The sequence below is a fragment of the Eulemur rufifrons genome, chromosome 28, assembly GCF_041146395.1.
Source record: "Eulemur rufifrons isolate Redbay chromosome 28, OSU_ERuf_1, whole genome shotgun sequence".
Classification (NCBI taxonomy): domain Eukaryota; kingdom Metazoa; phylum Chordata; class Mammalia; order Primates; family Lemuridae; genus Eulemur; species Eulemur rufifrons.
This window is the reverse complement of record NC_091010.1, coordinates 6686263-6702181: the sequence shown is the minus strand read 5'-3', so window position 1 is coordinate 6702181 and position 15919 is coordinate 6686263. Positions and strand designations below refer to the sequence as shown.

The 15919-nt window shown below is 49.6% G+C and overlaps 1 protein-coding gene across 1 annotated transcript in view; it reads right to left on the bottom strand.

The window, feature by feature from the left end:
- WDFY4 (WDFY family member 4) overlaps positions 1 to 673 on the bottom strand; it is a 262564-nt gene extending 261891 nt beyond the window's left edge. Inside the window, exon 1 of the mRNA XM_069461073.1 lies at positions 423 to 673. Within this exon, the coding sequence (XP_069317174.1) occupies positions 423 to 656 (234 nt within the window). The 5' untranslated portion in view covers positions 657 to 673. The remainder of the gene's footprint in view (positions 1 to 422) is intronic.
- Positions 674 to 15919: the final 15246 nt, after the last annotated feature.

Genomic DNA, 15919 nt, shown 5'->3' with positions numbered 1-15919 from the left:
CCTCAGGTGAGGGTATTAGGAGGTAGGGCCTCTGGGAGAAAATCTGGCTCTGCCCTCATGAATAGGATTCATGCTCTTATAAAAAAAAAGGCTGGAGAGAGACCCCTCACCCCTTCCACCACATGAGGTCATGGCAAGAAGGCGCCATCTATGAGCCAGAAAGTAGGCCTTCACCAGATTCTGAATCTGCCTTGATCTTGGACTTCCCGGGTTTCAAACTGTGAGAAATAAATACCTGCTGTTTATATGCCACCCAGTTTATGGTATTTTATTACAGCAGCCCAAACAGACTAAGACAACTCTCCTCTGAGCAACCAATCAGAAGCCACTTGTGAGGATATTAAAACCATCAACTTCAGTTTCCAGTCAGCCCAAAAGTGTCCCCTATATCATCTTACAATTCCAAAAATAAGAATACCAACCTTCAGGAACAGGGGGAGAAGACTTAACAAGCTTTTCTGCCGTTCATCTGGACTCCTGTGAGTCAACTGCTCATATTCCAGAAACCGCCTTTCTAGCGTGTCCCAGAGAGCCGTGGGGCCAGGCGACTGCCCTCCGAGTGGGACACCTGGCTGCACAACGGCGGGCTGGTCTTCATTTTTGGAACCTGGATCCTCAGTTCCATCTTCAGCCTTGGAAAGATCTTCTGCCTCCATGCCTTGGCAAAGCAGATCTAAATTCAGAACAAGCGAAATTGAAAAGTCCTGTCACGTGACTTCCTGATTACTCTGGTTGTGGGACAAGGTACAGTACTCACTCAGTCCAGTTCCTACTGAAGACGGTTCCTCTACTAATCTGAAACTGACTAAACAGGAAGGCTTTTCTAAAAAAGGGATTCAGTGTAGATGTGATTAATACATATTGACAATCTAGCATGTTCCAGACACTGCACTGGGCTCTTCACACGGACTCTCTCACAGAGACATAGACAGATGGGCTTCTTATTCTATGTAAGAAAGGAAACTGACTGGGCCAAAGGCATACAGGCACCTAGACATCAAGTTGAAATGCAAACCTTTAATACTAAAGTCTGCTTTTTGTTTTTTTATTACCTGATGCTGCTTCTCTTTTAGAAGCCTGAGTAAATAAAAGAGGCATGTAAATATTTACCAGTGTTAGTAGACGCATGTGATTCTACATCTTAAACCACAATTTCCTTTTACCAAATGAGTCCAAAAGGACAGAGATTCCTCATTCTCTGCATTATTTGGTTCACACTCAATATTTTTAGAGGACTCCATCCTCAAAATGGCCTTTAAGTCCTTGAGTTTACAGGAGAGCCTCTCCAAGCGCACACAGGAGCAATTGGTGCAAGCCAGGAACTTCAAGTCAGGAGGCACAAGAACAAGAACTTGTGCAATGAATATAGCCAAAGACTGATTCACCACATAGGTAACCTTCAGGAGGTACCTTTATTTGTGTCCTTGACTTTTCAATTGTCAAACTTTTTAGGTGAGTTGCGATTGACTCACAGCAGAACAAAGGTGTGTTTGTTGTGTGTTTGTCTGGAGTGCAGTAAAATCTAAGGAGAAACCAGGAAGTTCAGGCTCCCTGACAAAAGCCCTCCCCAAACTCAATGTCAGTACATAGGGACTCCATCCTGGAGTCCAGCCGTAACGCAACCATCACAGAGTAGTGACCAGACAGAGGGACACACAGAGCTGGGTCCCTAATGGTTTGCCCTTAGCTACAGCAGCAGGGTGAGGGTGGGGGGTAGATTACGCTTAATTTTAGCCCAAACACACGTTCCTTGCAGATGAGAATGGGGCGTAGCTCCATGGCACCTGGAGGTTCGCCATCCCCTCTCTGACACTCTCTGACTCCTCGTGCACAGAACCTCGTCTGCCCCGGCTCCTCTCTGATCAGACACTTCTCAACACTCTCGCTCCATTTTCAAAAATTGCTTTCTTATTACAAAAGTCATGTCCATTTATTGTCACAAACTGGGAAGGAAAATATCAAGAAGAATATAAAACTTGCCGATGCCCAGAAAAAATGACTGCTGACATTTTAGCTTTTATCTGTGAATACAGAGTTTAATAAGAACATACCCATAATACTGCTGAAGCAGACTTTTTATTTATATTTTTATTTACACTTTTGCTTTTGTTGGGTGTTTCGCTGTAGGCTTATGGGAGTTTTGTTTCCTTTTTTGGGTTGACCCTCAGGGGCAGGAGGTGCGCTTGCTCACACCTCAGCTCCTTCCCTGGCCTGGGCAGGCTCCCTCTGACTTTGTTCCTTTATTGCTTTATTCCTAGGATCTTCACTCCCCACTCCCATTTCTTTCTTCCCCATCCCACCCACCCCACCTGCTCCATAGCTATTTTTCCTCTAGCACAGGGCCTTATAAAGCACAGCACACAGTGCGTGATCTCTGTACACACACATCTCAAGTTACCCAATGATCTTCCGCATCTTTTCTGCATCTTACCCTTCCACTCAGCATTATGTCTTCAGACTAACCACATGGCTCTGTGTTTGCCAAGTTCATTTCCTCTAACTGCTGCCTCGTGTTCCAAAGGGGCGTCACGTGCCTGTTTTCCTTGTTGGCTGTTACAGTGACAGGAGGCTAAATTACCCACGACTTCTGGTACTGCACACAAGGCTGTGGTGGACAGTCCCTTGCTGGTCCCCTCGCTGGGCTGCATGTGGCTGACTGTGTATGTTCGCAGGAGCAGCAGAGCTGAGTCAAGGGTTTATGCCTGCTCCCTGCAACCAAGCACCGCCAGCTGAGATGGCTCCAGAAAGCGGGCACCAAACTGCACATAACCCAGGGCATTTGATGGCTCCTGAGTCACCTCATTGCCACCCCTACTTGGCACCACACAGCTTTCCAATGTTTGTTCATCTGATTGAAGAAAAGTAAGCCCTCATTGTCATTTGAATTTGCATTTCTGTAAAGGTATGAGCATCTCTTTACATGCCTGCTAGCCTCTGGGAGTTCCTTCCCTGGGAACTGACTATTCACAACCTTTGCTTATTTTTTCCTTACTTGTCTTTTGTTTTATTGTTTTACAAGAGTATAGTCTAGAAGTTGGTCCCTTGTTGATTTTAAAAACTGCAAATATCGTCTCTTGATCCATTTTTCTTATAAATTAGTTTGCAACTTTTTTGTCAAAACAACATATGACGAATATTTTCCACATCATTTAAGATCCTCAATGCCTTCATTTCTAATGGCTGCATGGTGGCTATAGAGTAATGTTGATGGTTTATTTAATAATCCTGTACACTTAGACATTTAAATGGTATCTGATTATTCACTACTATCAAATGTATTATAATGACAGTCCTCATGTCTAAGTCTTTCCATATATTCACGATTAAACAACATAGTATAGTCTTAAGTTTCTAAAAGGAAATAGCTAGGTCTAACGGTAGGTAAAGTTTTCAGGCTCTTCATTCATATTTACAAATAGCCTCTCCTTAAACGCCATGTTAATGGACAGTGCTCCTACCATAAGTGTATAAAAGTTCACACTTTCTTGGTTACTACCATTTTCTTTAAGTCCTGCTGATTTGACGAAACAAAAGCAAATGCTCTCCTTTGTTTCCCACTGTGTATCTGTTGCAGTGTGAGGTGCTGAGCATGTTTCTGTCTGTCTGCCGCGAGGTCTCCTTCATGGCTCCCTGCAGCTGCTACTCTGGAATCAGGCTCTGGTGTGTTCTCATTTCATGGATTCCTTGTTAAGGCGGTCTCAGCTTTTCCCCATGGCTTTAAGTACCCGTGAGTGCCACATACCCACTAAGCGTTAGCTCTGTGAAGGCAAGAGTATCACACCTCTAACGGGGACTGGCGCTCAGTAAATGCTCCATAAAATGTCAGCGAATAAATGAATGAAAGTATAAGTTAATCAACAAATAGAGTAACCTATGTGCTATGGCCCCCAAATCTCTCTCCCTCCCTAGCCCAGGCCCCTCTCTGGAACAAGTTCTTTTTTCTCACTCCAAGATTCTTGGATTTCTCCCAGACTTTGAAAGTCACCATGTCCCGATCAAACTGCCACCCCAGGCACCAACAGAGCCAGCTCCAAGCCCAGCACAGAGCCACCTAACCCACTGGGTGGCTGTTATAGCGAGCTCAGTGTTGTTTCTATCATATAAAATTCATTTTGTGGCCACACCTGCAGGTGCTGCTAACTGGCTTATTCAGTGCACTGAGTCTGCTAACATGCCCCGCTAATATGCCCCGCTTTCAGGACAAGCAAGTGGCAAGTCGAAGTGACCATCGGGTCAGAAAACAACACCGCAACGAGCAGGAATGAAGCTGGATACCCAGGGGAAGGATCAGAAGCCACCCCAGATCTCCTTTGCCGTGTAGAAGCTGTGTCTATTCACTGAAGTAAAACACTCGATTCACCTTCTCTTCAACAGAAAAAAGCAAGAATCTCAAACAAACGCGGATCCGCGAAATTGCGTGGCCATGGCATCTGACGCAGATGCCTCGCTGTGGCTGCCCCGCCCCTGCCCCTCTGCCCATCACTGATCACTCAACACCTGCTTCGGTTTTATCTGAAAAGGGAAGGAAACAGGGAGTAGCCTCTCAGGGCCGTGTGAAGAACCACAGAAGTGCCTGGTACGTGGCGGCAGCCGCTGCACAGCTGGCGTGAACAAAGGCCAGCCAGGAGCCAGGGGCCCGGGGAGGCCTGCGCGGGGCCGGGGCTGGGCTGAGGAGGTGAAGGAGGCACCCACCTGCACACAAGATCTAAGGGGGTGCCAGAAAGGAATGATTTAATGAGATATTTCTAAAACTCAATATTAACACCGAAAACATCTGTGATGAAACAAAAATCAAAATTTCAAATGAAGACAGGATCCAACCCTGCGCTTGCACAACCCTCCCACCTAAACTGGCCTCCCCCTCTGGGAATTCGAGCTCAGGGCATTTTTCACAAAAATGAACAAGTTAAACAAATGTCACTTCTGGGCCGGGCTCCGGGGGATTCTGCTCTCATGGGAGTTAGTCACGGAGGGGCTCCCAGCACAGATGCCGGAGCAGATGGCTGGGGTCTGCAGGCAATGTGCTCAGACCAGGTGAGGAAACCCACCCCTGCCACCGTCCACATCTGGGGAACCACATGGCAAGCCTGCAGTGACCCTGAGATGGAGAGTTGCCCTGCGACCTCAGCAGCACCAGGGCTGGGAGCAGCCACATGGGCCCAGCTCTCTGGGTGTCACTAACCATCATGCCCCCCACCCCACCCACCCTGTGGGGTCACGTAGCATCACCAGAGTTCTGCTTGGTAACGACCCACACAGGGCACCCTGTGCACAGCTGCCCCATTAAAGCGTAGATCTGGGGCATGAAGCAACTGCTGGGGTGCTGATGTTCTGGCTGCTAAGTAAACATGTTGATTGAGTGTTTTCATCCCTGACTTTCTGTTGAGTGGTTTGCAGACAGGCAGGAGCCTAAGGATGTGAGATGTCATCTAGCAGCCCTTGGAAGTATGAAGCCAACAAGCTATTATGGGGGAAAGCTCTCCCGGAGCAAGAAGGTACATGGAATGACCCAAAAGGGTAGGTCAGAGGGCAGCCTGGGACTCAGTGCATTCTGCAGAGAAGCTGGGGCCTGGAAACAAAGAGTTGCTCTAATAAAATTAAAGATTAAAGTCCTTTCCCCCTTTCTTGTCAGCGTCTGTGACTATTCTCATTTCCGGATTATAAACTCCAGGTGCAGAAACTGCCTATTCGCCATCTACGCGATGAGCCACGGCCCTCAGGCCCTAGAGCAAGGGAGGCCTCTAAACCAGATGATACGGAATAGAACAGCAATTTTTCATGTGCGCCTGTAAATGGTCTGTTTTCCCTTCCGTTCAAAAGTCCGTGCCTCACTGCATGTCGGCAGGTGCAAACACCCTTGCCCCTGATTTCAGCAAGGTCCTGGCTTCAACCTTGAGCTGCCAGAAAAAAATAACAAAGCCATTCCTGTTCCAAAAATGCGAGTGGGTGGGGCTAGGGCTTGCTTCCTTTGTCCCCACCATTTCACATGAACAAGGGGAGCTTACAAGTTAAAACCAAATTGAAAAAGGGGCCGGGGCAGACAGAAGTAAAGTATGAACTATGAATGCTCTGTGCAAATCTGACTCTACAGCTGATACAGTCAGAAGTACCAAAGTGGACAACAGCATTATTGTTAGGAAAATGATAATGAAACGGGATAGCAGGACACACCTATTAGAATGTCTTCAACAAACAAACAAAAATTGACAATGCCAGTATTGGCAAAGGTGCATAGTGACCACAACTCTCACCCTTGCTGGTGGGAATGCAAAATGGCATCACCACTCTGGAAGACAATTTGGCAATTTCTGAGAAAGTGAAACACGTACCCAACAATTCCACTCCTTGCTATTAACCCTAGAGAAATGGAAACTTATGTTCATACAAAAACCTACATATGAATGTTTTTTTTTTTTTTTTTTCTGAGACAGAGTCTCACTCTGTTGCCCGGGCTAGAGTGAGTGCCGTGGCTTCAGCCTACCTCACAGCAACCTCAAACTCCTGGGCTCAAGCGATCCTCCTGCCTCAGCCTCCCGAGTAGCTGGGACTACAGGCATGCACCACCATGCCCGGCTAATTTTTTGTATATATATATTTTAGTTGTCCATATAATTTCTTTCTATTTTTAGTAGAGACGGGGTCTCACTCTTGCTCAGGCTGGTCTCGAACTCCTGACCTCGAGCGATCCACCCGCCTCGGCCTCCCAGAGTGCTAGGATTACAGGCGTGAGCCACCACGCCCGGCCCATATGAATGTTTATAGAAGCTCTATTCATAGCTGCCAAAACCTAGAAAAAAGCCAAATACCTCTCAAGGGGTGAATGAATAAACAAACTCGGTACATCTACACAATACAATACTTCTTGGCAACAAGAAAGAACACACTACTGAGACACACAGCAACCTGGATGGATCGCAAATGCCTTATGTTGAGAGACAGGAACCCATCTCAGAAGGCTGCATACTGTCTTATTCCACTTATACAACATTTTAGAAAAGGCAAAATTATAGGGGAAGAAAATAGATCAGTGGTTGCCAGGGACTGGGGATAAGATGCTCTGTATCTTGACTGTCTATGTTTGTCGATTGTACACTTAAAAAGTAAATTGTTTTTATGTAAATTATACCTCAATATACCTGACTTTAAGAAAACAAATGTCCTGAGGTTGAAAGAGAACTAATGGAAAAGCAAGGGGCAGGGGTTTTAGTCCCTTGGCCTCGGTTTTTATCCAGTACAATGGGATATAAATATGTATTTTATCACATTAACAACTCTCCTTGCTGAGAGCTAACTTATAGTGGGCTCTGCATTTTTCCTCTCTGTATCATCTCTCTTTATCTTCACAACACCATCCCTAGAGGGAGCAAACAGTAGCAGTATTTTACAGGTGTGGAATCAAGGCTCAGAAAGGTTGCAGGGCTTCCCAAGGGGTCACAAGGCAAGTTCTAACTGTCTGACTCCAAAGCCCACGCACTCCTCCTAACCATACCCCCTCCTCCCCAGAGCACCACAGGCTGGGGACAGGACTGAGACTCCCGTGAATACAAGCCACACTCAGATAAGGGCTCACTCAGGGCCCTTCCCAGGCCTCGGTCAAGTGCAGATTGCTCCCTAAGTTTCCACCCACTTTTGCATCCAGCTAAAAAGACTATATCTATCCTTGACAATTATCCTACACTAACAGACAAGGTGGGTCAACTATAAAAAGTAAAAGAATACTCAAAAGAATTGAAAGCCGAGACACAAATACTTGTACACCCATGTTCATAGCAGCATCATTCATAATAGTCAAGAGAGAGAAACAACCCAGTGTCCAAGTGTCTATCGGTGGATGAAAGAATGGCAAACAAAATGTGTGTGTGTGTATGTGTGTGTGTGCGCGCGCGCGCGCGTGTGTGTGTGTGTGTGTGTGTGTATACAGGGCTATCCAGAAAGTATCCAGACATTGTTAGTATATTTTTCATATTACATGGCTGGATACTTTCCAGAGAGACTCCATATACACATACATGTACACACACATACACACACACACACAAGCACACACAACGGAATATTATTCAGATTTAAAAAGGAAGGAAATTCTGACACACACTACAACATGGATGAAATCTGAGGGCATTACGCTAAGTGAAATAAGCCAGTCACAAAAGGACAAATATATGATTCCACATATATGAGGGATCTCGAGGGGCTGAGGAAGGGGAGAATGGAGAATTAGCGTTTAACATTGGGCACAAAGTTTCAGTTTGGGAAGATAAAAAAGTCCTGGAGATAGCTGGTTATAAATGTACTTAATGCCACTGAACTGTACACTTAAAAATGGTTAAGATGATAAATTTTACATTTTGTATATTTTACCAGAATTCATAAATAAAATAGATAAGGTACAAGTTAAAGGAAGAAGATATAATTCTTCCAGTTTATCGACCACAATAAAATAACAATAATTGGCCCCACTGAGTGCTTGCTCCACACTGGGTTCTGAGCCAAGGGCTTTGCAGCATAAACTGATTTAATTCTCTCAAAAGCCGAGGGCCCAAGGACTGTTATGAGCCCCAAACACACGCCCAGGAGGGAGGAGGAAACAGTCACTGTGAGTTTGAGCGGCATGGCTAGGCATGCTCACAGCTGGCGTTTTCAGGGGTGTGATAAGAATTCCCTTCCCTTATGGCCCAAGACTTCAGTAGCCTTTGCCACACACCTGGCATTGTGCTGGAAGGATTGTGGGGAAATCAACTGCAGAGGACCTGTGTTCCACACCTGGGTTAGCTCTGGGCAGAGAGGACAGCTATCACATAGAAGGGGGACCCAGCGAGACTCACTCACAAGATCAGAGAAAGTAGGAGATGGAAGTAGCTTGGAGGACACAGGCCCTGAGAATTTGCAGCAAGTGGGCAAGAGCACTGGAATTCCTGTGGGATGTGACGTAGGGCCCCAGAGCACAGTCTGTACAATGTTCAGAGCAAAGAAGGAAAGGGCAGACATGGAGACCAACGGTAATGGAATGGCGGCCTTGAGTCTTCCATGTGGGCCCCTGAGGAAAGAGCTGATAGAAGATCACAATGCCCTGAGACTTCCTTCGGCATGCCTCGCTTGGCTGGCAGCCGGTCTTCAGGTTGGCACCTTCAGCATAAAACCTGCCCTCCCGGAGAACCTGTTCCTGAAAGCAGTGGTCCTAAAACTTCAGTGTGCATCAGTATCACCTGAAGAGACTGTGAAAACCCAGCTTACTGGGCCCCAGACCTAGAGTTTCCAGTTCAGTAGGTCTGGGGTGGGGCCCAAGAATTTGTATCTTTAACAAGTTCCCAGGAGGTACTGAGGCAGCTGGTCCAGGGACCACACATTGAAGACCACCACCCAAGGAGATGACTTGGAGAGGGACCTTTGAAGCAGAAATGTCTTACTGTCTTGGTTTTATCTGGCAGTACTGCAAGCCCTGACCACCCCTCATCCCCACCCCAGACAGTGGACCTAGAGAACCAGCCTGAAAAGTGTGTGTGAGAGAATGCAGCGGCTCGGGGAAGTGGGAGCTCAGCCTTGCGCAACAGCATTGTTTGGCCCACACAATGATTCTATAAGGAGGATACTAGGGATGCCCCTGTCAGATGAAGAAACTGAGGCTAGGAGCTTGGGCTTGCAGCTCACTGAGGCCCATGTCTGTCTGTCTCCAGAGGCTCTTCACCACTCTACCTGCCCTGGTTGTCCAGCCCCCCAAAACTGTCCTCTTCCCACCCTCCCCAGAAAAGAAAGTCCTCGCCCAAATCAGTGACACATTAACTGAGGGCCCGAGCTCCACGTGTCTGGTGCGAAGGGGCAGGAGGGACACAGATGTTAAAATAGGTCTCTTTGCTTCTGCCCCTGCTGGCTTCAAGGTGCCCATGCTGCCAGCTCCCAAACCGGAAATTTCTGGACACTGAACACGTAAGCTCCTTCTCTTCCTGCTCTCTAGGGATGGCCACGACCACACCTCATGTCTTCCCTTGGTCACCCTGAGAGCCCTGTCCATGGACACTCTGCTCCCTCCACCTCCCATGTCCCTCCCCTCATGCTGCCACCTCACCCCTGGGGTGAGTAGCAGGTGAGTACCAGGTGTCTGTGGAAGAACATATAGAGAAACAGCAAGAGCCTGTCAGCTCCACAGCATGTGCTCTCTGAGGCCTGAGCGCTCGTGCGGGGTTTGCGTGGAGCTTCTGAGTCACTGACATTTGTGAGAGATCGCTACCCTCTCTCCAGAGCTGCCAGCAGATTGTCTTTGGACTCGATGGCAACTCTTCCCTGGGTCTCCAGCCTGTTCTTCAGATTTCAGACTTGCCAGCCCCCACAATTGTGGAAGACAATTCCTTAAAAGGAATTTCTGTCTATGTACACACACAAGAAGCATGGACACGCACGTGTGAACACAACCTGCTGTTCCGTTTCTCTGGAGAACCCTCACTGATACAGCACGGCAGTCTTTCATAAAGCCTGGAGGAGCTCTTCACCAGCCACATCTGTCCACATATCCCAGCAGCACTTACTGAACTGGTACCAGTGGCAGGCCCAGTGTTAGACTGTGCCTTCTTAGGCGCATGTGGTAAAAGAGGAGACATATTGGGGTTGGAGCTCCAATCTGTCTCCCCAGCTGAGGACAAACAGAACAACAATTGAGCATGAAACTGTGAACAGTGGACCCCCAAGAGAAAGAGGTTGTCAGTAACACACCGGAAGTGGGATGAAGTACTCTTGCTTCCTCCCTGACCTCCTAGAGGCAGCTGCTGCTCAGAAAGGGCGTTTCATGAAAATCCAGTTCTGAGCAAACAAGGACCACCAGCTACAGAGCTGGAACAGGACTATGTCACAGAGACCTTGTCACTGTTGCAGCCCAGAGCCTTGTACTGTAATGCTCTCAGGGGCAGAGAATGGCATCAGAGCATTTCAAAATTCCAGGAGATTTGTGCTATCTCCCAGGCTAGAAGACGGAAGCATCATATGCAGAGAAAATTGGGATTTGGCTTCAAGCCCTGGGTTCTGGTCCCAGATCCTAATGCAGTGAAGTATGTCGTCTCAGAAGTGACTCTCCCAAATTCAACCCTCTCCTGAAGAATGTGCTGCTGGGAAATGCCATGAGTTGGCCTGTCGAGAAGCAGCCCACAGCAGGGGCTGTGTAATGGGCAGCACGTCCTCTCTGCAGAGGAACTCTCAGGGGCCAGGACTACGGGAGAATAAATGTGAGTGGAGCTATGGTGGACAGGAGCGTCCTGTGGAGAAGGAAGGGCTTCTTGGAGGAGATCGGGCAGGAAACAAGCTCAGTGGGAGCAGCCACACAGCCTAGAGATGCCAGGAAACTTTGGAGATGACCCAAAGGGACGAAGAGTCACTTGATGAGCTCGGAAACAGAGCAGCCATCACCCACCCAGGCTGCATACCAGAACCAGCTAGGAGGCCATGCTCCCCCGACACTGCAACTTAATCAGTCTGGGTGGGCCCCAGGCATGAGTCGTCTTGGCTACAAGGTCTCAGGTGACTGCAATGTGCCCCCAGGCGAGGCAGGGAGCCTAGGAAGATGTGCTTAGCCAAGACCCAACCCCCAGCTCTGCCATTTCCCGAAAACTGTGGCCCAGAGAGGTAAGCAGCTTATCGAACATCGCAGCTGGTGAGGGAGAGAACTAGTATAGGAGGCCGCCTCTAGGTCTGTCCTGCTTCAGAGCAGGCCCTGCCGTCAGAGGCCAGACATCAGCTCTGGGGTTACCTATGAGCTGGGCAGAGGGGAGCTGAGGGTTCCAGGCCCACGGGCGGATGGCTCGGTGCATCTAAAAGTGGACCCATGAGCCTGGGCTGCAGGGCAGCCTCTACCTTGACTCCCTGGTAAGAAACACCACCACCCTGAACCTAGCCTTTCTGGCCAGGCTGGCCTCTCCTAGGCTCCAAGGGCAGGCCAACCCTGAGCAGCACAGCACAGATCTGATTCAAATCCTAGTCTACCTTTTTCTAACCTGTGGCCTTAGTGACTTAGGCTCGTAGAGCCTCTGTCTCCAGCTGTAAAATGGAATCAATTATCTTCCTTGCAAGGTTGTGGGAAGAATTAAGCAAGCCACTGTACAAGAGAGGGTGTCCAGTAGACACTAGATGTCCACAAAGTGCCCGGTCCTCCTGCTTGGCCTCCAGCCCCTGCCCCCCGAGGCTCTAGCAGCCAGCACACAGCCTCTCCCTCACTCTACCCCTTGCTGCCTCGAGGTTCCTGAAATCTGCGGCACTTCCCAAGGGAGCCTGAGCTCTCATAACCCTTTGTGGGTGTGCTCTGGGGCCTCGGTCAGTCTCTAGGGTCCAGCTTCAAGGTCAGGGTAAGCTGTCCCGGTTCACTCTAGACCCTGCTTCTCTCCTGGGTCCTCTCCCCTCAGCCTGGCCACCGCATCTGTCCAATCATAGGTTTTCTCACAACAAGGAGCTGGTTGTGTGGATGTCAGGACAATGCCTTAGTGTGCAGGTGAGGATTTGGCCACCGTGAGGACACAATGTGGAAACACGAGCAGAAGGGCTGTCCCTAAGTCTGTGAGCCCATGTCAGGGGGACACCACATTAGGAGCAGGTGGAGAAAAGGGTGGCCCTGCAGACAGGGGGTGGGAGGGCAAGAACTGGGCAGATGGACAGGTACCCTGTGGGACCTGCATGTCCAGCTTGTCCTTAGGGGGCATGTTGTCAGGACCAAGGCATGGCCACTAGACTCTGCCTCATGGAGGACCCTAGCCATCAACCCTGTGCCTCCCCAAGCCCCACCAGTTAGCGAGTGTCCCCACCTCCTACATGGGCCAGGGCTGCGTGTGCCTGTAGGCAGAGACTAGCAGAGCCCAGGGCCCTACACTTGCTCCATATGACTCACAAGGAGAAGGCAGAAAGCTCAGGTTGTTTCCAGAAGTTCAGAAATTCCCCTGAGGAGTAAGATGGGAACTCTGATTGGCAGGAACCAGGCAGATCCACAGCCCTCAAAACTTCCTTTTTCTGCTTCCAGTCTGTGCTGTGCTCCTGCAGGCACACACCTCTGTGGTTTTTGCAACAGGAACTCACAGTATCCCCGGCGAGGGGCCACTTCTGTATCTTGGTATATGTACCGACTTCCACATTGCCAAAAATGGCCAAGGAACATTTCCCCTGGCTAGACCCTCTTGGTTCAGCTTTGGTTGAGCTACACGATGGGCACAAAAACAGGAGCTGGGGACAGCACAGGTCACAGGAAGCCCAGTCCCATTACTGTGAGCCTCTCCAGCGTAGGAGCCAATCGGTGGCTTGGTCTCACTGAAACGTAAGGAAATGTGCTCAAGTAAGAACGGCCACAGATGAATGACCATCTACTAGTAGATATCAATGTTCTCTAATCTTAGAAAATCTGTAAGGTACGCTTTATCATTCCCACCATACAGATGGGCAAAGTGAGACTCAGAGAAATTGGGACTCAGAGACAACAAGTAATTCATCTGAAATCAAACTGCGACAAGCATCAGAATCAAGGTTGAACCTAGGTCCTCTTTCCCACACTGGAGGGTGGCTTCACACAGAGGCCAACAGTGGTAAGAACATGCCCTGGGGCACCTTAGGTACTAGCTGGAAACAGCCTACAGCACTGCAGGAGTTCCCTGGCTGGACTTGCAAAGCTTCGGCTGAGCCCTGGCCATAGGAATTTTGAGCCAGGCTGCTGTTTGGCCCCAGCTCACACCACACACAGGTAGGTCCAGAACAGGATCCCATGGTCGTGCCATTGCCCAGGGAAGCGCTGGTCCCTGGGAGCCTTGAGGTCATTAGCACGGCATAACATAGGCACCCCCGGGCTATCACTCACCTCGACTGACACCAGCACTCCCCACATTAGTCACTCACCCTCCAGGCTAAGGCACCAGGGCTATGGCTCTCCTTGGCATGCTCTGTGTTGTGAGTTTTTGGATTTAATATTAAACATGGAAGGAGCAGAATCACACGTGGTCCACACCCCGGACTCCAAGCTCACAGTCAGGGGAACAGCAGGGCAGGCATCAGGCAGGATGGTGCCGGCTGTGGTAAGGAGGCTGTGGCCCAGCCTAGGGAGGGCGTGGAGGTCTGGGAGTGCTTTTCAGAACAAATGGTGCCCATGATGGGCACCAAAGGACAAGTATGGGCTCTCTAGGCAGGTGGATAGGCACTCCAGGCAACAGGAGTGTTTGGGGAAGGGTATGAGGTCCCGAGGGCAAGCTGGAGCAGAGAGGGGCAGGGACGGGGTGAAGGCCTGCATGGTAAGAGGGCCAGGAATGCCAGGCTTGTCCCATGGAGCAGTCCTGGAAGTCACTGTCGGACTCTTAGCAGAGAGTGACACAGACAGTTTACAGCAGCCCCCTGTTAGATGCTGGGCCTACATAGGGGCCCAGATCCCACCGCCAGCAGCTCACAGCATACTGGAAAGAGAAGGCAGGGGAGGGGATGCTCTAATACAACCCCTGAAATGTGCCTCAGGAACAGGGATCCAGCCCTGAGGGGCAAAGGGAAGGAGCTGCTTACTGGGGGTGAGGTGGCGGTGGCTCAGACAGGGTGGAAGAGGCTTCACAGGAGCAGGTGCTCTGGAGAGGGAGCCTGAGGACAGGAGAAGTAAGCCAGGCCACCGCAAAGCAAAAGCAAACCACAGCAAAGGCTGGGCCCAACCACGCTGCTCCTGTGCAACTGGGAGGGATGGGGGAGTAGGGCTGCCCCCACCCGACTCCTCGCCCTCCAAACTCTGGGAGAAGCAAAACCTCCAGGGAGCTTTGCAGCATCCTTTACACCTCTAAGGTCACATGCGAAGATGAGAAAGATTTTTACACACTTCCAGGATGGCTCTGCTTGCCCACACAAGTGTCCCATTTAGCTTATTACATTTCAAGTGTAATTTAGTCAGAATACAAACACCCAAGCACTAGTGAAACTTTGAAACCCATCTGGAGTTTGCATTCCTGACTTGTAAGGAACTGAGCATCTCTTAATTCTCATGGCTCATCTAAACACAGCGAGCGAGGACACTAAACCACCCACATCATACACAGAGATGGTTGCTCGTTCTCTCGGGCTCCCTGTCCTATACCGTACCAGGCAGAGCTGGACCCAGGGAACTCTGCCTTTACGTTATAACCAGAAAAAGAAACACTTTCAACTTTGCCTCTTGGTGCCTTTTCACAAAGTGAAGAGCAAGGAAACATAGTGCTGGCGGCTGGGAGGAAGGGGCTTCAGCTCCAGCTAAGTCTCTCTGCCTCTCTGTGGCTCAGTTTCCCCACCTGTAACATGACGCATTTAATAGATGTTCCTTAAGGGTCCCATCTGCCAGTGAAGGCCTGCCATTCAAATTAGCCTCATGTTCACAGGCCTCAGATTTCTCCCTTGAGAGCTGAATATTTGTTTAACCAGAATGAGTCTCCCACAAACCAGTGAACTTCTTAATGTGCCAGGAATATTTTTTAACCCAGACCTAATTCTTCTACATGCCCAGGAGGTGGGGAGGATGGCACCTGAAGAGAACTGAAAGGAGCCAAGAGACCTCACAATGCCACACGAGTGGGTGAGACAGGCAGCCCAGGGTGGGCCTGGCACCGTCCCCACTGCTCCTCGTCCCTTCCCAGGCCTTGCCATGGCAGGCCTCTGTCCCCAGGCTCCCCACTGCCCCCACCCACCCCACTCTGTCGGACTTGGGAGCACAGCTCTGTCATATCACTCCCTTGTTCAAATGTCCTCGGGGGCCCTGATTATGCCACCCAACTGCCAAGCCCCCTTCTTGCTTAACTTCCCACTGCACACCAGTGGGGTCTGGCCAAATGCCCTGTTTGCTCCCACCCTGACCCTGTCTTTACTCAGGTCTCCTCCCCAGCCTGAGAAGCTTCTACTTCAGGGCCTGGAGTCCAAATCCTGCAGCCTTCCAGACAGAGCTGTGGCTGCCTTCCAGACAGAAGTA